Source organism: Cricetulus griseus (assembly GCF_003668045.3).
Source record: "Cricetulus griseus strain 17A/GY chromosome 1 unlocalized genomic scaffold, alternate assembly CriGri-PICRH-1.0 chr1_0, whole genome shotgun sequence".
Classification (NCBI taxonomy): Eukaryota; Metazoa; Chordata; class Mammalia; order Rodentia; family Cricetidae; genus Cricetulus; species Cricetulus griseus.
Genome location: NW_023276806.1, coordinates 48472423 through 48493439, shown reverse-complemented (window position 1 = coordinate 48493439; position 21017 = coordinate 48472423). Strand labels below are relative to the sequence as shown.

Below are 21017 nucleotides of genomic sequence, written 5' to 3'. Positions count from 1 at the left end.
ACAGGAATTAAATCGTAGTAAAGTTATGCTTTATTCAGAGGTCCTGAGATCTGAGAAGACAGCAAGTTAACACCCTGACCTCCACATGCACACTATACAGCATTACACACACCCATGCCTACTCACATGCACAAAACATGACACATACCTGTGTACACACCGTAAATAAATGTAAGAAACAAAACCGTTTCATTAGGGTAAAAAGCACCCAATAATTGGTTATCTCTCTTCTCTCTGGGACATGACTCCAGGATCCTTCTTGCTTTTATTTATTGGCTTTAAGCCTTTATTTAAAACAACAGGCCTAGAGAATCCTGGGACTTTCTTTGTCTTCTAGAGATGTTCTTTTCCTGTTCCCTGTGTTGGATCCCCTGTTTGAATGATGTCATGTAGTTCTTTGAAAAGGGATGTATGTCAGAAGCAAAGTTTCTCTGACCTTGCATATCTGCTCATGTTTACTATACTGGGAACAGCGTTGGTATAGAATTTGGGATGGTAAGCATTTTGCAGTACTCAAAGCCCTGTGACACAACCTTCCAGTTTCAGTGCTCTTATGAAGGAGTCTCATGTCCTTTTGATTCTTTATCATTTGTGCTAGGCATGTGTCTTTTTTTTATTTTATTTTTTTATTTTTTTGATTTTTCGAGGCAGGGTTTCTCTGTGGCTTTGGAGGCTGTCCCTGAACTAGCTCTTGTAGACCAGGCTGGTCTCGAACTCACAGAGATTCGACTGCCTCTGCCTCCCCAGTGCTGGGACTAAAGATGTGTGCTGCCACCACCACCCGGCTGCTGTGATGTTTTGATTAGCAGTTCTCATTCTTTAAAAATTTACTTTAAAAAAGTACTGTGGTTTTGTTTTTTTCCTGAGGTGAAATCCTCTTGTTTGTAAATCGTGTCATTTTGTTTGTAGTCTTGGGGCTTTGTTCTTTGAAGCATTTCTCTTTGCTCACTTGTTTTAGTCTCTTACTTTCATGAGGAGGGCTTCTTGGAGGACTTGGAAGCCTCTGATGGTCTGTAATTCTTGAGGGTTTCCTTGAGCTTGTTAGAAAAGAAATGCATGTGTTGGAGATTCATCTCTTTGTCCTTACAAAATAAGGATTAATTGGGAATACTGTTCTAGGAAGGGATAATGGTTAGTTTTGGTTAGTATCTGTCTGTCTGTCTGTCTGTCTGTCTGTCTGTCTGTCTGTCTGTCTATCTATCTATCTATCTATCTATCTATCTAGGTTTTTCGAGACAGGGTTTCTGTGTGTAGCTTTGGAGCCTATCCTGGCACTCGCTCTGGAGACCACACTGGCCTCAAACTCACAGAGATCTGCCTGCCTCTGCCTCCCGAGTGCTGGCGTTAAAGGCATGTGCCACCAACGCCTGGCTTAGTTTTTATTTTTATTTTTTTAAATTTTTTTCTTTTCCAAGGCCAAATAATTTTCCTAAGGAGCAATCTGTAGGCTTGTGCTTGGGGTAGAATTAAGCATTGGGGAAGGACTGAGGGACAGGCAGAGGAGAGGCTCACTGTACAATGTAGAGACTTGGCCTTCTTTCCAGAGTGGCACTGCACCTTCTTTCTACAACTCTGCTTGGTATCACCAAACCTAGAGCCCCTAACGTCTCCATACAGTCGCTTTGAATGTCATCACTGAAGAATGTTTTCGAAAAAGGAAAAATAAAGATTGAAAGGTTAAACTAATTTAGTTTCTGTTTTGATTTTCAGAGTAAACTTTATTTAAACTTATATTCCCACAGCTCATCAGAACATTCTGTCATTAAGCCATCTCTTGGAGATTCTTCAGGGAATCTATCAAGATCAAAAGGGGAAGAGGTAATGTTTTGGATAAGTTTCTTTCTGTGTGTGTATGTGTTGCAAAGTTGTTTTTGTTTTGTTTCTTTTCCCAAGATAGGGTCTTGCTGTGTAGCTCTGGCTGACCTGAAAATTGCTGTGTAGACCACGCTGACCTCAAACCCACAGAAATCTTCCTGCCTCTGACTCCCAAGTGCTGGGATTAAATGTGTGTGCCATCATGCAAAGAAAACTATCGAAATGGTCATTATTTATCTCAAAGTAGTGGGATAGATCTCACTGAACTAAATGGAGAGTTTGTCTTAGAAAACACATTTGGGGATCCAAAGGACGGCTGGCTCTGCAGGGAACAGTACTTATCACCAAGCCTGAAAAGCTGAGTTCAGTCTCCAGGATCCACATGGTAGAAGTAGAGAACTGACTCCCAGAAGTTGTCTTCTGACCTCCATATGCATATGTGCACCCCCACATGCAAATAATTAATTTAATAATGTATTAATGGCCTAGTGGTGACCTTGAATTTTCTCACTGAAACTGTGCTATTCTCTGAACTTTTTATTTTTCGAGACAAGGTTTCTCTTTGTGTAGCTTTGGAGCCTGACCTAGAACTTGCTCTGTAGACCAGGCTGACCTCAAACTCACAGATTCCCCTGCTTCTGCCTCCTGAGCATTGTGACACCACTGCCCAGCACATCTGTATCTTTATAGGATGTTTCCTGTTATGCATATTGCTGCATTTAAAAAAAATTTAAAGCACATTGTGGCACAAATAAAATCAACTTATGAAACTCTGCTATAAAGAAACTCTTTTTTTTTTTTTTAAAGATTTTATTTATTTATTATGTATACAACATTCTGCTTCCATGTATATCTGCACACCAGAAGAGGGCACCAGATCTCATAATGGATGGTTGTGAGCTACCATGTGGTTGCTGGGAATTGAACTCAGGACCTCTGGAAAAGCAGTCAGTGCTCTTAACCTCTGAGCCATTTCTCCAGCCCAAGAAACTCTTAATATTATTGTTTAGAAGGGTGTAATCAACCATCCCTCTCCTTTTTCTCTTATCTTCCCTATACTACTCATTTCTTGTACATGGACTAAAGTCCGTATGAATAACAGAATTCAGTTAGATGAGAGCAATATATGTGCCGCTTTGCCTTTGCTTCCCTTAGGGGAGCACATTGTCTGAATGCATGAAAGTGTGGGTAGTAAGAGGGAAAGTCCCTTCACTGGTCACTGTGATTCTTGAGTTCTTTTTTTTTTTTTTTTTTAAGATTTTGTTTATTATGTATACAACATTCTGCTTCCATGTATATCTGCACACCAGAAGAAGGCACCAGATCTCATTACAGATGGTTGTGAGCCACCATGTGGTTGCTGGGAATTGAACTCAGGACCTCTGGATGAGCAGTCAGTGCTCTTAACCGCTGAGCCATCTCTCCAGCCCCAATTCTTGAGTTCTTAGGCTGTGATCAGAGCTGAAGTGATTGGCAGTTTTGTGTACTTGACATTGATATTTCCTAAAGACAAGATTATGTTAAGGCAGTCAACCATGCCATCTAGAGATCTCTGTTCCCAGTCCAGTCAGTCCTGCTCAAGGTAGCAGTGCTGTTTCAAAGGACAAAACAGCAGGAGCTGTGGATGTCTCTGTATCGACCTGCTCAACTCGCCTCTCTGGGGGAGTGCTGCAGATAGAGAATGACACTTGAAATCAACACAAATCTCAGATATTTTGATTAAAATCATTTTCATAGTTTTAAAAGGCCATTCTACAATTTCAGTTTGAAATGCTAAAATATTAATTGCCAGAGATAATAGTAAGCTGTCTGTTTTTAAATATAAGTGTTAAACTAATAATAGCCTTTTAAATTGGCCCTTTTCTTCCTGAGGGAATAATCTGATTGTGTTGCCCTCCCTGGTCTAGAACTACTCCTCCTCAGTTTCTCAACTAGTAGCTCATGCATTGCCTATTAGAACACAGATGATGCTTTGTTGTTTTTACCAGAACTGTTTATGTGAGTTTCTCCCTTGACAGTTAAAGACAGCTTAATATGGGAATAGATACTCTAATGTTATAATTTGTTTTAATTTTAATGTTTATGTGCATGGGAGTTTTGCCTGTATGTATATTTGTGCACCATGTGTGTGCCAGGTACCCTCAAAGGCTAGTAGAGGGTATCCATTTCCCTGGAACTGGAGTTATTCATAGCTATGAGTCACCATATGGTTGATGAGACTTGAACCCAGGTCCTCTGTAAGAGCAGCTAGTGCTCTTACTTGCTGAGTTAGCTCTCTGGGCTCCCTCTCTCTCTCTTTTTTTTAATTTTTAAAGATTCATTTATTAATTTATGTTTTGCATTCAGTATAATTTTATTTCTATTACATATATTTTATCTGTAAAATTCTTATATTCCAGGTAAATGATACAAGACAAAAACAGATTCATTACAGATTAAGAATATAGCCAGGTGTTGGTGGTGCACACCTTTGATCCCAGCACTCAGGAGGCAGAGGCAGGTGGATCTCTGTGAGTTCGAGGCCAACCTGATCTCCAGAGTGAGTGCCAGGATAGGCTCCAAAGCTACACAGAGAAACCCTGTCTCAAAAAACCAAAAAAAAAAAAATTATATATGTATGTATGTATATATGTATGTATGTATATATAGAGAGAGCTTATATATGTGTGTATGTGATATATGTATGTATGTATTTCAAGGCAGCACTTTGTGTATCTGTGTGTATATAAGTACATTACATATGTTCCTGGTACCTGAAGAGGTCAGAAGAGGGTGTCAATTCCCCCTGAACTGGAATTATGAATGATGCTGAACTTCTGCCATGTGGATGCTGGGAACTGAACCTGGGTCCTCTACAAGAGCAACAAGTGCTTTGCTGAGCTATCTCTTCAGATCCTATGTGTTTTGTTTTAGTCTGACTTTGGTTTAGTAACGATTAGCAAAATTAGAAACATTATGGTTAATTTGGATTTGTCAACTAAAAGATTACTGGTAGTTACTATGAAATGATCAAATTGGAATAATATGGTTGAAATGAATTTAAAGTGGATGAAGGTGATTCAAGCCTGTTTTTTTTTCCATATATTGACTTTTATATTCATTCTTTCCATAGGATGACAAATCAAAAAAACAGTTTGTTTGTATTAATACTCTAGAAGACACACAAGCTGTTAGAGCAGTGGCTTTTCATCCAAGTGGTAGTTTATATGCTGTTGGTTCAAATTCAAAAACTCTGAGAGTATGTGCCTATCCTGACAAAATCGATCCAAGGTAAGAACAGCTGGTTTACATTGTTCTACTTGCCTAAGATTTCAGTTAGCTATGTTGGTTGTTTTTCATATTTGTCATTTATTAATGTTTCAGTTCTCCCTTTACTTCTGTTGAGCTTCATTTATTTGTTTGCTTGTTTATTTATGGTTTTTCAAGACAGGGTTACTTGGAACTCACTGTGTAGACCAGGCTGGCCTCAAATTCAGAGATCTGATTACCTCTGCCTCCTGAGTGCTGGGATTAAAGGTGTGCACCACCATCACCCGGCAACACTACCCATTTTAATGAACATTTATAATGGATAGTCTTTCCTTCCTTCCCTTATAATGGAGAGTTTCATGTTAATTAATTGAAATATCTTTATGTACTTTCTCCTTTCAGTGCACACGACATGCCTAAGCCGCCAGTGGTACGATTTAAAAGAAACAAACATCATAAGGGATCTATTTATTGTGTGGCTTGGAGTCCTTGTGGACAGTTATTAGCAACTGGATCAAATGACAAATATGTGAAAGTGCTTCCCTTCAATGCAGAGACTTGTAACGCAACAGGTAGGACCCGAGTGTGCAGCAGTAGCTGACATGCCAGTGCTCGTGAACGCTTGCCCCTGCTGTGTCTTTCTGTTGTCACTAATGAAGTCTCAGAACATTGTCTTAAGGAATCTATTTTTTTTGTTCTAATTATTCCATTCCAGTGAGGTATTATTCTTTTAAATAAAAGTCTTACATGTAGCTGAATGGTATATGAATTTTAGAAAAACATGAAGGTGGAAATAATTTTTATGGATTAGGAATATAGCTGAGCGGTAGAAAACTTGCATAGTGTGTGTAACCATGCACATGTGTGCAAGTGCTCTCGAGGGCACATGTGAGCGCCCACACACACAGGCAAGAGACAGAAATAGAGACAGCGAGGACCTTTTAAATAACTACCATAATTGAATTAATGGATATTTTCTACAGTTTATCTGTCCTTTTTGTTTGAAGTAAAAGACAGGAAGGCAATGAACTTTCTGTAGCTCTGTTTTAAGGGCAGTAATAACTGAATCAGCATTTGATTTCTTGAAGTTTTGTGTTCAACAAATGAGTTGATTATATCATTCCTAAATAAAAATAGAAACCATACTACATTATTTTTAAAATTGATTTTCTAGGTTAGCATACAAGATGATGGGTTTTATTGTAATACTTTCCTGAGGATGTGTCTTTGTGCTTTGCTCTAACACTACAGAATTATCCTTGGCCAGTGCTTAGGCACATTAGCATCCTCTTCACACAGTAAGTTGAGCAGCATTTTTTTTTTTTTTTTAATTCTTACTGCTGTTTCAGGACCAGATCTGGAATTTAGCATGCATGATGGGACAATCCGAGATTTGGCATTTATGGAAGGCCCGGAAAGTGGTGGAGCTATTTTAATAAGTGCTGGGGCAGGAGATTGTAACATTTACACAACAGATTGTCAAAGAGGACAGGGCCTTCATGCTTTGAGTGGACACACTGGTACGTAATAATCACTCTGTGTACTCTGGTTTTGCTCAACCTATGCTCTGTACTCTGTTTTTATTAGTGGGATAAATCTCTTCATAATGGATCTTTGTGGGACAGACTTTTATTTCAAAAACTTTCATTGTGTGTTTTGGATATCAGAGTAATAATAATGGCATTATTAACATCCTTTTATTCATCACAGAATTCTTTTACTTTAATCTTCGCAGCCATTATATGATGTATATATGAAGACAGTGAGGCAGAAAGGGTAAAGCCAGGAAGTGACAGGTCTAAGATAGAATTCTGTATCCATTTCATTCAAAGCTATTAATCTAACTACACAGAACAACTGCCTGTATCTTCTTCATGAAAAAGTTGCTATTATTTCAAGTGACAAATTTTTGTGTGTATTTATTTATTTATTTATTTATTTATGGTTTTTTGAGACTGAGTTTCTCTGTGTTGCTTTGGAGCCTGTCCTGGAACTCACTCGGTAGACCAGGCTGGCTTCAAACTCATGGAGATATGCCTGCCTCTGCCTCCCGAGTGCTGGGATTAAGGGCATGCGCCACCAACGCCTGGCTAATTATTATATCTTGAAATACAGAAACGACATATTCTACTAATGGAGTCACCGAAGAAAGATTGAATTTGTTCAGAGTGGTTTTGATGTGTGTTTTAATGAATTTTTAAAAATTAATCTATTTGACAGTATAAAATCTCTGTGATATGAGGTATTTGGTTAACCAGTCATGAGAAGAACTTACTTTTGGACATGTTGTGGAAAGGCCCTTTCCCACAGCAGTAATTACATGTATGGTCTTTTATAGGGCATATTTTAGCACTTTATACTTGGAGTGGCTGGATGATTGCATCTGGTTCCCAGGATAAGACTGTTAGATTCTGGGATCTTCGAGTACCAAGCTGTGTTCGTGTGGTTGGCACAACATTCCATGGAACTGGTAGGTTTGCACAGATGTGAATGAAGTTCTATGAGAAAGGAACTTTATGAATTACACTAGTGACTGCTTCCCTACCCCCATCTTCAAGTAAAAAAGAAAACTAGGGCTGGGAATGTAGCTTAGATGATAAAGTGCTGGGCTAGTTTATGTGAAGCTCTGAGTTTAATTCTTTGTGCCAAATAAACCAGACCAGCCTGGGCTACAAGAGACTTAAAAGGGTGGGCTGAGAGTTGAGGGGGGAGATTGACTTCGTATTTTATTGATTAAATTCAATTTTTAGAATTTGTTCTTATGTTAGCTTATCTGTAAACTAATCCTAGATTAAATACTGTGTTCCAAATTGGCCTCTTATAGCGATTTTAAAATATAAGTATTTATTTGTTTATTTATTATTTATGTAATGTATGTATACACCCCACCAGTGTGCATTGTGTATGGAGAGGCAGAAGACAACTTGTGGAAGACAAATTCTTTCCTTCCTCCGTGTGGGCTCTGGAAAGTGGCCTGAGTTCCAGACTTGGCTGCAATGTCTTTAACTACTGAGCCATGCCCCCATCCCCATCTCAGATACTTAACACTTTTTAATTAATTAACTTATTTACGTGAGGGCACATGTTCACATGGAGATCAGTAGATAACTTATGGAGTCATTCTGTCCTTTTACCATCTGGACCATGAAGATTGACCCCAGGTCATCAGGCTTGGCAGCAAGTACCATTATGTATTTGGATCATCCCACTGGCTCTGAGGAATTCCAGATCTTTAAAATTATTTCTTAAAGATTATTTTTATTCCAGAGCGAGTGCCAGGATAGGCTCCAAAGCTCCAAAGAGAAACCCTGTCTCGGAAAAAAAAAAAAAAAAAAAAAAAAAAACCAAAACGATTATTTTTATTTTATGTGCATGGGTGTTTTGCCTGCCTGTTTGTCTGTGCACCATGTGTATACATTGTTCGAGGAGGCTAGGAGAGGATGTTGGATCCCCTGAAACTGAAGTTAGAGATGGTTGTGAAGCCACTGTGGGGGAGCTGGGAGTCAAACACTCATTTGCTGTAAGAGCATTGTGCTCTTCATCACTGACTCATCTCTCTAGCCCCTCTCCCTGTGTCTTATTTCTCTTGTACTGGACTCCTGGTTCCAGGGTTTAAAGGAAAGCCTCTCCTTTCCTTTGAGGCTCTGCTGTGCTGTTTTATATCTTGTGCCTCTTCTTCTTATGTTCTCTGACCTTAAGGGCAGCTTCTGGCCTGAGAACCCCATTTCCTGAAAAATGTCCTTGTGCCGGCTCCTTATGAGCCAGCTGTGTCACTTAACAGTGTTCTTATCTAGCTTGGGCTGTTTTGGTTAGGTGGAGTATTTTCCATTGATACCTGTTAAGTCCATTTTCTCTTTGGCAGCAGTTCTCAACCTTCCTAATACTATGACCCTTTAATACAGTTCCTCAGGGTGTGGTGACCTCCTAACCATAAAATTATTTTGTTACTACTTCCTAATGTAATTTTGTTACTCTTATGAATTGTAATGTGAATATCTGATATGCAGAATATCTGATATGCAACCCCCACAGAGAACCACTGCTCTATGGGATAGGTTAACTCTAATGTTCTTTGTTGACTACTTCTTTGAATGACCTACTTCTGCCTGCCAGGACCCACCTACTAAGTATTTAATAGCCTTCCCAAATCCCCTTCTGCATTGGGGGAAAATATTTAAAACATGAAGCTGTAGGGGTGATTTCAGATTCAAACCTGATCTGGTGTCATGCATCCTTACAGACTCAGTTCAAACATTTCTTTTCCTTTTATGTAACATCCCTAGATTTTCTGTGAATTCATCTACTCCCCAGGGAAAGCGAGGCCTTCCATGGGGGTTCATAAAAGGCTCTCACATTATTTGGGGCAAGGCCCTGGTACCCCCCCTCCCCTCGTATCTAGGCTGAGAGAGTATCCCTCCATGGGGGAGTGGGCTTCCAAAGTCCATTCGTGCACTAGGGAAATACTGGTTCCTCTGCAAGAGGCCCCATAGACTGCCCAGGCCTTCTAACTGTCACCCATATTCAGGGGACCTGGTTCAGTCCTATACTGGTTCCCGAGCTGTCTAGCCCAGACTTTTCTTATCTTTAGGTTTCATTCAGCATTACTGTACCACCATAAGAAGTCTCCTTTGACTGCTCTAATTCCAAACTCATCACTGTTTTCTATCACTGAACTCTTAATATCTTAAAATGTTTTTGCTTATTCATTGCTTATCTCTAGTAGAGATTAAGTGGTCCTATCCATTTCATGTACCAGAGTAGATTAACCACCTATTGTAAAGTGCTGAGCCCAAGAGACAACTGAACATCAGCTTTTAAAGAAATGTTCTGAGATTTCTCTTGGCACAATAATCTTTATAGCTTTGAAGTCAACCCTGTATAGCTCCCCTGTTATTGGTTGCTTTTACTCTTTTTTCTTTTGGGGGGTCCACCACCAAGTAAAACACATGGAGGCTTACTACTTCTTATGAATGCCTGGCCTTAGCTTGGCTTATTTCTAGCCAGCTTTGCTTAAATTATCCCATCTACCTTTTGCCTCTGGGCTTTTTCCTTTTCTTACTTCTGTGTATCTTTCTTTCACTCTTGCTCCGAGGCTGGCTGGGTGGCTGGGTGGCTGGCCCCTAGCTTCTTTTTCTCCTCCTTTTCTTGCTACTTGAAATTTGGTCCTCCCAAATTTCTTCTATTTATTCTGTCTCTGCCTGCTAGCCCTGCCTATCCTTTCTCCTGCCTTGTTATTGGCTGCTCAGCTCTTTATTAGACCAATCAGGTGTTTTAGGCAGGCAAAGTAACACAACTTTACCTTGCTAAGCAAATACAACATAAAAGAATACAACACATCTTTTCATCATTAAAACAAATGTTCCACAGCATAACAAATGTAACACATATTAAAATAATATTCCCCAACATTTTCCTGTGTGTCAGCTGCTCTCATTTTCCCCAATTCTTCCATGTGTTTTTATATATGTAGTGTATATGTGTGTTCACATGTGTGCAGATGTACTCTCTATATGTGCATGTGAACCAAAGGTCAGTTGACATAAAGTATCTTCATCTATTTCTCTCTACCTTATTAATTTTTTGAGGGTCCCACACTGATTCTGGAGCTTGCCATGTCTGCCAGACTGGCTGGCCAGTGAATCTGTCTTTGCCATCAGCACTGGGATTACAGACCTGCATGCCTGGCCTGGCATTCCCATGGGGCACCAGGGATCTTAACTGAGTCTTTCACTTTTCCCACTGAGTCATCTCCTCAATCCTCAGTTTCTCTAATGAAAAATAATAATAAATTGCATTTACTTTGTGTGTGTGCATGAGTGTGTGCTCATGTGTTATGGTGCTTTCCTGGAGGTCTTAGGACACTTGTAGACAGAGTTAGTTCTCTCCTTTCACTATGGGGGTTTCAGGAATCAAAATGATCACCAGGCTTGGTAACAAATACTTTTACCTGCTGTGCTATGCTGGTACCATATTTTCTGATTTTGATAATTTACTTACTACAGAGACTCAGTTTGATAATACCCCCCCACCCCCATACAACTGAGATGACTCTCAGGCATTCAAATGAGATGTTAAATGACTGGACACTAGTGTGAGGAAGGCTGTTTTATTTGACCTCTGGGACTCATTTGTATTTTTTTTTAAGACCCACTGAGTTGCCTGCTAATATTGTTTATCCTTTATTTTTATATTTTTGGTTGTGAGCCTAGCCTTTAACGGCTGAGCCATCTCTCCAGCCCTACCCTTTTTAATTCCATCCTGAATTCCTCATTATTTGGTTTTTCTGCCTTGTCTTCCTTTTATAATCTATTTTAGTTATTTTTACATTTTCACTTAGATTAATCTTGTATCATGTAGTCCTCTTACTTAAAAACTTGGCAGAGATGCTTCAACTTCAAACCCTGTAGCTTAGAATTCAAGGCTCAGCTGCCTCTCCTGTCTGCCTTTACTACTTGAAGCCTTTCAGCTTTTACATGTTTTCATATGCAGTTCTTCCAGATCATAATGTTTCTATTTCTCATCAAATTTTTGAAAAAATTATCTTAGTTTACATAGGCATGTTTACCTTTGTGTGTACATATATACCATTATTTATACTGTTTACTGTTTTTCAAGATTAAATTTATATCCTTTTTTTTTTCTTTCAAGTTTCCTCAGACTACTTGAATTACTTGGGTATTGAGCACAACTCTCTCCTTTAAGAATTAAAATCAAATCTTTTTCCTAACAAGTGAAACAATTCTAAGTAATAAAATTTTCTTAGATACGGTTGGGTTTTGGCAAGTCCACAAACTATCATTAGCATTTAATTTTTTTTGTTGTTGTTTTTGCTTTTGTTTTTTGAGACAGGGTTTCTCTGTGGCTTTGGAGGCTGTCCTGGAACTAGCTCTTGTAGACCAGGCTGGTCTCGGACTCACAGAGGTCCACCTGCCTCTGCCTCCTGAGTGCTGGGATTAAAGGTGTGTGCTTCCAATGCCCGGCAGCATTTAATTTTTTTAACCACCTTTTTGTGTTTGCTTGGGGTTATGAATGCCTCCATTAAAAATACATGGTAAAGTTAGGACTATATCCTTCAGGCTCAGAACTTAATTTCTCTTGTTAGTAAGTCATGGGTTGCCTTGGGTTATTTCCTATGCTGTTACTTTACAGTATAATTTGTTAGTGAGTTTTCTTGTCCCTCAACTATTCTAAGCTGAGTAATGGGACATTTTTAGTACTTGCCTCTTACTGAACACACTGGGGTAGAAGTTTTTTTAGCACTGATTCACAGTGTTTTTCTGGTATTTTTCAGCTCACAAGAAACAGGTTCTCATTTCTTACAGATCTTGTTTTATCCTTGCTTCTAAAAATACAGTGGTTATTAATCTGGATTTTTCCTTATACATTTCCTTATCAAATCAATGTAACATTGTATTGATGAGCTACATCAAATCATTAGCATGTGGTTCAGTGAACATAAAAAGCTACATTGTGTCATAAGTGTATTAATTGCCTGTGTTGCAACTTTCATTTCTCCACTATAGGCAGTGCAGTGGCATCTGTGGCTGTGGATCCCAGTGGCCGTCTCTTAGCCACAGGTCAAGAAGACTCTAGCTGCATGCTGTATGACATTAGAGGAGGCAGAATGGTCCAGAGCTACCACCCTCATTCCAGTGATGTGCGCTCTGTTCGATTCTCTCCTGGAGCTCACTACTTGCTAACAGGCTCTTACGATATGAAGATAAAGGTGACAGACTTACAAGGTGATGAGATTATCTTCCCTTTGTTTTTAGTCTCCTATTCTATTTGGGGTCTTTTTTTCCTAGTCTGATATGATTAAGGAACATTTTTTAAGTTTTAATTTTATAGTTATTGAGAAGACTAAATTAAGATTTCTAGTAGTAAATTATTAAGTAAATGGAGTGAAATTTTATTTAATAAAACACGTTTTATTCAATTTATTTACTACAGTGACTTATCCTGTTATATAAATGATGGATTTATATACTCTTTAGCATCCTTAAAAATAATATTGTACAATTTATATAATAGTCTTTCAGTGTCTAGTTTTATCTTTAAACATTCATTAACTAAATGTTTGCTGTATAGCAACTAGGAACAGATGAATTAGACAATTAACTCCCATCTTAATGGAGCTTGTATTTAGAGGCCAATGAAAAATAAACTAACAAATGATGTAATTTTTTAGGTACTGGCTAGTGCTGTTTAAAAATTAGTTGGTAGAGATAGTGACTGTAGTTAGGGAGATGCCATTTGCATGGAGGCCTGAAATATGAGGTGGAACAAACTGTACCAAGTCCCTCTTGAAGAGCGTGATACCAGGATGATGAGGCAGGGATAGACTTGGGATGGTCATGATGCTGAAGGGAGCCAAGGTGTTTGGAACTCAGTGAACACAAGGAAAAAGACACAAAAGTCTAATTCTGAGGCAAAGTTTATCAGCATAAAAGGTCTTTTTAAAAGCAGTTGTAGGTTAATAGAAAAATCAAGAGAAAGATCTATTTCCCATGTACTATCTGTCTTTCACATGCGTCTTCCCCACGAGAATAGTACATTTGTTACTGATGAGCTGCCAGCATTAAAAATGTTATGACATGAATCCTTTGGAAGATGGTTAATCAGGAAGTAATATGATCTAATTACAATCTAAAAGTTATTTGAGCCCTTGTGTGTGCAGATGGTTAATCAGGAAGTAATATGATCTAATTACAATCTAAAAGTTATTTGAGCCCTTGTGTGTGCTGTTAGTAGGACAGGAATAGAAATGCAGAATCAGAGAAGGTGGTGTCTGGGAAGAGGTGTGAAATAGAGGTAAAAGAAGTAACTGAATTCAGGGTATTTTAATTCAGGGTAGACTAGGGGAGTAAGAGAACAAGGAATCAGTGGTGGTGCCCAAGTTTCTGACATTAGCATGAAGACAGTGCCACTAATGAGACGAGGTACATGGGTAGGGCAAAACAAATTTAGGCAAGAAAACAGAAAATTTGGTTTTAGACAACTGAAATATAAGATGGCTGCCAAGGAATCAAGTGAGGTGTTAAATGATTATTAAAAGGCTGGGTATGGTGATGCACAACTTTAATCCAGCACTCAGGAGGCAGATCTCTGTGAGTTTGAGGCCAGTCTGGTCGACAGAGTGAGTTTCAGGACAGGTAGGGCTGCATAGTGACACCCCGTCTAAAAAAAAAATATTACTTTGTTACTAATCTGAAGTTTAGGTTTGGGGATAAAGTGAGTGTGAGTCATAGGCGTATAAACACACAAGATAGATGGGATTTCAGAGGAAGTAAGATACAGAGGGTGCTGGGTGGTGGTGGCTCATACTAGGCAGATCTCTGTGAGTTTGAGGACAGCCTGGTCTACAGATCAAGATCCAGGACAGGTTCCAAAGCTACACAGAGAAACCCTACCTGGAAAAAACAAACAAAGAAAAACAAACAAACAAACAAAAAGATACAGGGGGACAGAAGAAGTTGCCAGCTGATCAGGAAAGGGAGGACAATCATCGAAGGTCTTGAGTGAGATGGAGCAGCACTGGAGAACAGAATGGCGGCTGTGACAAATATTACCAGGCGTATGTTACCAAATCCTGGCATTTTTCTCTGCCTAGACCTTTTCTACTATAGCACCCTCGAAGTAGCAGGAAGTCTGTACAATCTGTGTATCTACTGACTTTTCCCTTACACGCCAATATTTCTTCTTTCTCAATTTAGGAGACCTCACCAAGCAGCTTCCTCTTATGGTGGTGGGGGAACACAAGGACAAAGTGATTCAGTGCAGATGGCACACCCAGGACCTTTCCTTCCTGTCGTCTTCTGCAGACAGAACTGTGACTCTCTGGACTTACAGTGGCTAGAGTCCACCCCATGTAGGTCTATGCAGTGAAAGCACAGAGACTCAAAGACTACTGAATTGTGAGGACTACAGGCCTGAAGAATGCAGACCACCCCAGACAGACTTTAGCACAAGGAAGCCCCTTGTTACCATGTCCTCTGAACAGAAGGTGTTGGGTGGTTTTCAGTCTTCCATGTGTGTTCATGCTGCTGTGTAGTCTCCTTGCCAAAGTCTGCAGAAGAGCTCTTATGTTGGTGTGCACGCCAAGTCAAGGTACAGGATGTGTTCATAGTTTATTATTAAATGCACTCCTCGGGTTTTACCCAGATAACAGTTTTATACATACACTGACACGGAGTTAATAGTTAATTAATTGTTACATACAATACAGCCAAGTTCTCCCCAGATGAAACATAGGTGTTCAGAAATTACTTTGGTCGTGTCTTCTAGAGGTCAGAATTCGGTAAGTCTTTCAAATTTTTCATTATTGTCTTTACATAGGGATCATCTTTAGAGTTCACAGATGAAGGGAAAACTGCTTCTCGATCATTCTGCAGCCGTCATTTCTTTTCCTTAATATGGGGTGTGGTTGCTAATTTGTCACATTACTTTGTTTTGGGCTAAAAAGTAACTATTTTACTTTGAAACTTGTTGGTTTCAATTTTTGAATGCACAAGATACCTCCCTTCCAAATGATACTTTAGAAGCAGAGCAGCTGCATTACGTGGAACAATATCGAACAATATCGGATGGTAGGGTATATTTACTGGGTAGCATTTTCCTCTTAAAAATTAAAGACTTTGCCATGGCCCTAGCATGGCTTGAAAAACTGTCTGCATGATAATTTAAAATGGAAAACTGAAACTTTGCACTCCAGAAACTTATTTGGATTTTCTTGCACAGTTATATTTGTACAGTACTATAGATCCTAACATTGTATGTATCTTTATTTTCATATTCAGTATTTTACTTTAAGTTATTAAATAGGCTATTTTATTTATTTCAACTGCAGTTGTATTGACCTGTCTGTTCACTATATGTAGCAAGCATTTTAAATCTATAGTCTACAAGTGGGAAGGGTAATAGAAGTGTAACTGTGCTTTTATTTCAATAAAGACCTCTTGACACCTAAGACTATTGGTTTCTCACAGTCTAAGTCTATGGCACTCCCTCCAGCGTGCTGCTCCCAGTTTTCTTGGAGAAGGTAGGTCCAAGGAAGGAAAGTTGCTGGACGAATGGACCCATGCCCCACTCCTTACTTTCCTAAAGTTCTTCCACTAACCGCCCTGTAGCCCCTATAAAACAGACAGTACTTCTCTGCTCCACCCCCTTTTGTCCTTTCTCCATTCCTTCTTCAGGTGATGAGGGGTTGAACCTAAGATTTTGCACATACTAAGCAACAGTCTACTACTCCTGAGCTGCATGCCAAGCTTTTCTTGTGATTTTTATTTAACAAAGCCTGGCATAGCCAGGGCTGGAACATAGCTCCATGGTAAAGCACTTGCCAGGGCATGAGGAAGGCCCTGGGTTCAGTCCTCAGCACTATAAAACATAAAAAAGCCAGGCTAAAGCCATGTATTTTTTAATGGAGGCATTCATAACCCCAAGCAAACACAAAAAGGTGGTTAAAAAAATTAAATGCTGCCGGGCATTGGTGGCACACACCTTTAATCCCAGCACTCAGGAGGCAGAGGCAGGTGGATCTCTGTGAGTTTGAGGCCAGCCTGGTCTACAGAGTTCCAGGACAGCCTTCTAAATCTGCACAGAAAATCCCTGTCTCAGGAAATAAAAAAAAAGCCAGGCCAATTAAACTGTACCTGGTAGGGTGTACATGTTCTAACCCAATGCTCCATAGGGTTTGGGAGCTTTGGAATGTTTAACAGCTTCACCCTCATGGAAGCAGAGGAGGACAGTGTAAAAGCCAGTATCTTCTTAAGATTAAGTCTCCTCAGTTTAGTTCAATGCACAATTTCATGAATTTAGGATTTCTGTTTTTATTTTGTTTTGAGACAGTCTTACTTGTATCCCTGGCTGGTCTGGAGCTCAGAGAGACTCTTACATCCTAAGTGCTGGGATGTAAGTGCTAGTTGGATGGTGGTACACACCTTTGATCTCAGCATTTGTGAGGCATAGGCAGGCTGATCTCTGGGAGTTCAAGGTCAGCCTGGTCTACAGAGAGAGTTCTAGGACACCCAGGGATATAGAGAGAAACCCTGTCTTGAAAAACACAAACAAAAATGTGTACCACCATAGCTAGGCAGGGCAGCGCACACCTCTAATCCCAACACTTGATAGGAGAGGCAGGAGTATCACTGAGTTTGAGGCCAATCTGGTCTATATAGTGAGTTCCAGGACAGCCAGAGCTGTTAACACAGAGAAACTCTCTCAAAGAAAGTGCACCATCATTTCAGGGCTCTATTTTGGGAATTTTTAATGGTCATTTTTTGATAAGTTTAAAACTAGGGTGGGGGAAGGCAAAAAAACAAACATGATCTCATTTTTCTTTTGGCAAAAGTTAAGCTAAGAATGTGGTGATGCTGTTCTCATTTCCCAAATCAAGCTTTGTTTCCTCTTTCTTGGACAACAAATGGTTTTGACCTAACCAAGTGGAAGTGACTTCGTTTTCCAGAAAGCAGAACATTCAAAGAGTCCGAAGCTTTCTTGCCATGGTATACAGAATGGTGTGTGATATACAGTGAGTGTAGGTTAAGTCCTCTGTCCAGTTGGATTTGAGTATACCCAGTTTGTTGTTCCCACTTGTATGTGGTTTGCACAAGGTCACTGAGTGGAAGTTGGCATTTAAAGGCAGCCTCTCTTGTCCACTGATGGACTAGGCATTTTGTCTTGGTGTGCTCTGACAGCCCAGGAGAAGTATTGCTTAGCAAGAATGCATTATAGACGAAGGTGTCACTGCGGTTCACTGTGTTTTCCTCAGCAGGTTCTTCTACTAGAAGTTTGAGTGGGACACTACAACCAGGGCTACACAGAGAAACCCTGTCTCAAAAAACCAGAAAATAAAAAGAATTATGTATCCCTACTTTAATCATTTTATCAAGACCCTCTCAGGTGAGGTATGAAATTCATTCCTCTAACATTTTTATTACATTTATTTACATACACATAGGTGTGCCTCATACACTGTGTCGAGTATAGGAAGGTCAGGACAGCTTCTAGGGTTTAGTTCTCGCCTTCTTCCATATTGGTCCTAAGGGTCAAACTCAAGTAATCGGGACTGACAGCAAGCACTTTACCTGCTGAGCCACTCAGTGATATGGATTTCATTTCTTATATTGCACTGTCTTTATTAAAGCACCAGAAATTACTTATTAGTAACTATTAGATACCTACAACCATTCCTTGTGTCTATCTTCCCCATGGGGTTGAATAGATTCTGAACTGCATACAAAAAGGAAATGCCAAGGCTGCTCTTCCAGATGCTCTCAGGATGTGAGAAAGGAGTTTGAGAAAAAGGTGGTGCTGGACTCTCCAGGTCTAATTCAAACTTCAGAGTCTAATTCAAATTTCCCCCTTCTCTTTGTTTTTCTTTTTTCAATAAAAAATGTTTAGTTCGACTCAAAAATTATAAGTACAAAAGATATAGTAATCAGTTAAAGGAAGTCTATAAAATTCATAAACCTTTAAGAATATATAATTATTGGCAGGTGGTGGTTAGGGGCTACATAGTAAGACCCTGTTACAAAATACAGAATTAAATAAAAATAAAATCATCACTCAGCAATCTTACATTTAAATATATGCTACTGGGGGTGGAGAGATGGCTCAGTGGTTAAGAATACTAGTTGCTCTTGCAGACGACAGGGTTTCATTCCCAGCACCCATATGGTGGTGGTTCACAACTCATAAACTCAGGTCCAGGGGATCCAATAGGCACACGTGTGATGCACATACATGTATGTAGGCAAAACATTCATTCATATGAAGCAAATCTTCAAAAAAATTAAGTATGTGTTACTGGAGTTTTGGCTCCAAGTCCTGACATGTTGGGCTCAAACACCTGATGTTTCAAAGATGATAGGGTAGAACAGAGATTTATCAAGTATGTTTGGGTGAATAGTGTGGTGGCTAATATTGTCAACTTGACAAATAGTTGTTGGGTGTGGCTCTAGGTTAATAGAGGTACGAAGACACACCTTAATTGTGGGCTGCCCCATTTCAGTTTTGGACTGAATAAAAACAGAAATCAGTATTTGATCATTGCTCTCTGCTTTCTGATTGAGGATATAATGTGAGTAGCTGCTTCAAGTTCCTACTGTCATGATGGGCTCTGCCCTGACGCATGAGCCCAAATAAGCCTGTTCTCCGTTGGTGCCAGTGTCAGCATCACTGCAACAGGGCATGTAACTAGTAGAGATGGATGAAGGAGCTCAGTGGCCCCAAATCCCTACATCCAAGGATAGTTTTGAGCTCCTCCTCACATGTAAGCATCTATAATTAAACTCATTGGGTTTCTCTGGGTCTCTCTCCCCCTTCTCCCTCTCTCTCTCTCTCTCTCTCTCTCTCTTACACACACACACACACACACACACACACACAGACGTGGATGTAGAAGGGGGAGCTGATGTGAAAAATGAGATCTGGAGAACGGGAAGGGGGACAAAAGAGGGTTATGGTAAGTGGGTTTGGTCAAAATACATTATAAATGTGTATGAAAATAAAATTAAACAGTATCCATAATTAATATATGCTAATAAAGAGCAGGGGAGCCGGGCAGCCAGCAACAGGAGCAAGAGCTGGAGAGATGGCTTAGCTGTTAAAAGAACATACTGCTCTTCTAGAGGACCCAAGTTTGGTTACCAGTGAAGTTTCTCCACCCGGATAAGCTTCTCCACCGAGGCAGCAATCCAAATCAGACCAAATCAAACTGAATTAGGAAAAGCCCACGTTTAATGGATACAAAGCTCCTGCATGGCCTCCCAGACCCCCAGAGAGAAGACGGGAAAGAGAGACCAGAAAAATCATCTGTTTTCTGGGGGGCAGTTTAAATGCCCTGTGGGAGTGGTCTTGAGCATCTCTAGGGGGAGGGGTTATTATTTGGCTGGCTTTCTGAGATGCATCAGGGTTTGGAGAGAGATAGGGGAGGGCTTGGGTAGAACTTCCACCATAACATTCCAGACTCTGGGTATATGGATGCAAGGGGCTGTGGTGAAGCTTCCACCATAACACCCAGCACCTGCGTTTTGTAGCTCACAATCATCTATAATTCCACTTCTAACTTACATTTCTGGCTTCTGCAGGTACCTGAATTCACATGCGTAGACACATTCATAATTAAAAATAAAATAAATCTCGGGGCTCAGCGTGTTTAGATCATGTTCTGCTTTTGCAGAGGAGTTCCAATGTTCACATGGTGACTCGAAGCATCCATAACTCCATTTCCAAGGGATTTGACTCCCTTTTCTGGCCTCTGTGGGTATGAGACACACATGCGGAACACATATTACATACAGGCAAAGCATTCATACACAAATAAATCTAAAAATACTAAAATAAAATCTTAAAATGTTGTAAACAACATATATGTACCCAAGAATACCGAATTACATACCAGCAGCAATTCATTGCCAATTAATGTTTGTATATCCACTTCTGGGGTGGGGGTTGGGTTCCTCTTTGGTGAGTTTTTTGGTATTGCAAAGCCAGAAGTTGAAGATCAACACAAAACAAACATTGCATCCCAAATACTCTACAGTGTGCCAACTCCCATTTGCCTGCCTCAACGTGGTGCTACTTAGAAAATTATGGTCGGGGCTAGAGATTTGGCTCAACGGTTAATAGCACTGGCTACTCTTCCAGAGGACCCAAGATGAATTCCCAGCTCACAACGGTCAGTAACTCCAGTTTCAGAGGATCCGGCTCTCTCACACATAGATGCAGGCAAAACAATACACATAAAGTAAAATAAATCTTAAGAAAATTATGATCGAAGTAGATTCGGTTTTATTGAAAACACTATATCGTCGAACATAGAAAAACGAGCTTATAGTAAGAAAATATACTTCGTATTCCTTTAAAGGACGTGGGTTTCTTTCTTCGTTTCCTCTGCACTGGATTGGTGGTTGGCTGATTGAAAAGCCTTAACTTCAGAGCAGAGGAGCCAG

The 21017-nt window shown here is 39.8% G+C and overlaps 1 protein-coding gene and 1 long non-coding RNA gene across 12 annotated transcripts in view; one reads left to right on the top strand and one right to left on the bottom strand.

Annotated features, from left to right (window-relative positions):
* Window positions 1-16030, top strand: part of Wdr47 (WD repeat domain 47) — a 52386-nt gene extending 36356 nt beyond the window's left edge. For 8 of the 11 annotated variants that reach the window (XM_027395516.1, XM_027395517.2, XM_027395510.2 and 5 more), the window contains 7 exons: window positions 1743-1818; window positions 4928-5085; window positions 5467-5636; window positions 6408-6584; window positions 7403-7534; window positions 12588-12806; window positions 14778-16030. In XM_027395516.1, coding sequence (XP_027251317.1) covers window positions 1743-1818; window positions 4928-5085; window positions 5467-5636; window positions 6408-6584; window positions 7403-7534; window positions 12588-12806; window positions 14778-14920 — 1075 coding nt within the window. In that variant the 3' untranslated portion in view covers window positions 14921-16030. The remainder of the gene's footprint in view (window positions 1-1742; window positions 1819-4927; window positions 5086-5466; window positions 5637-6407; window positions 6585-7402; window positions 7535-12587; window positions 12807-14777) is intronic. The other 3 variants (XM_027395515.2, XM_027395511.2, XM_027395514.2) reach the window with 1 other exon arrangement.
* Window positions 16031-17303: 1273 nt separating this feature from the next.
* Window positions 17304-20968, bottom strand: LOC103163459. The gene is made up of 3 exons (XR_004771730.1): window positions 20465-20968; window positions 20137-20323; window positions 17304-17892 (listed from the first exon to the last, which is right to left on the bottom strand). It is a non-coding gene; the product is annotated as an uncharacterized LOC103163459 (long non-coding RNA).
* Window positions 20969-21017: the final 49 nt, after the last annotated feature.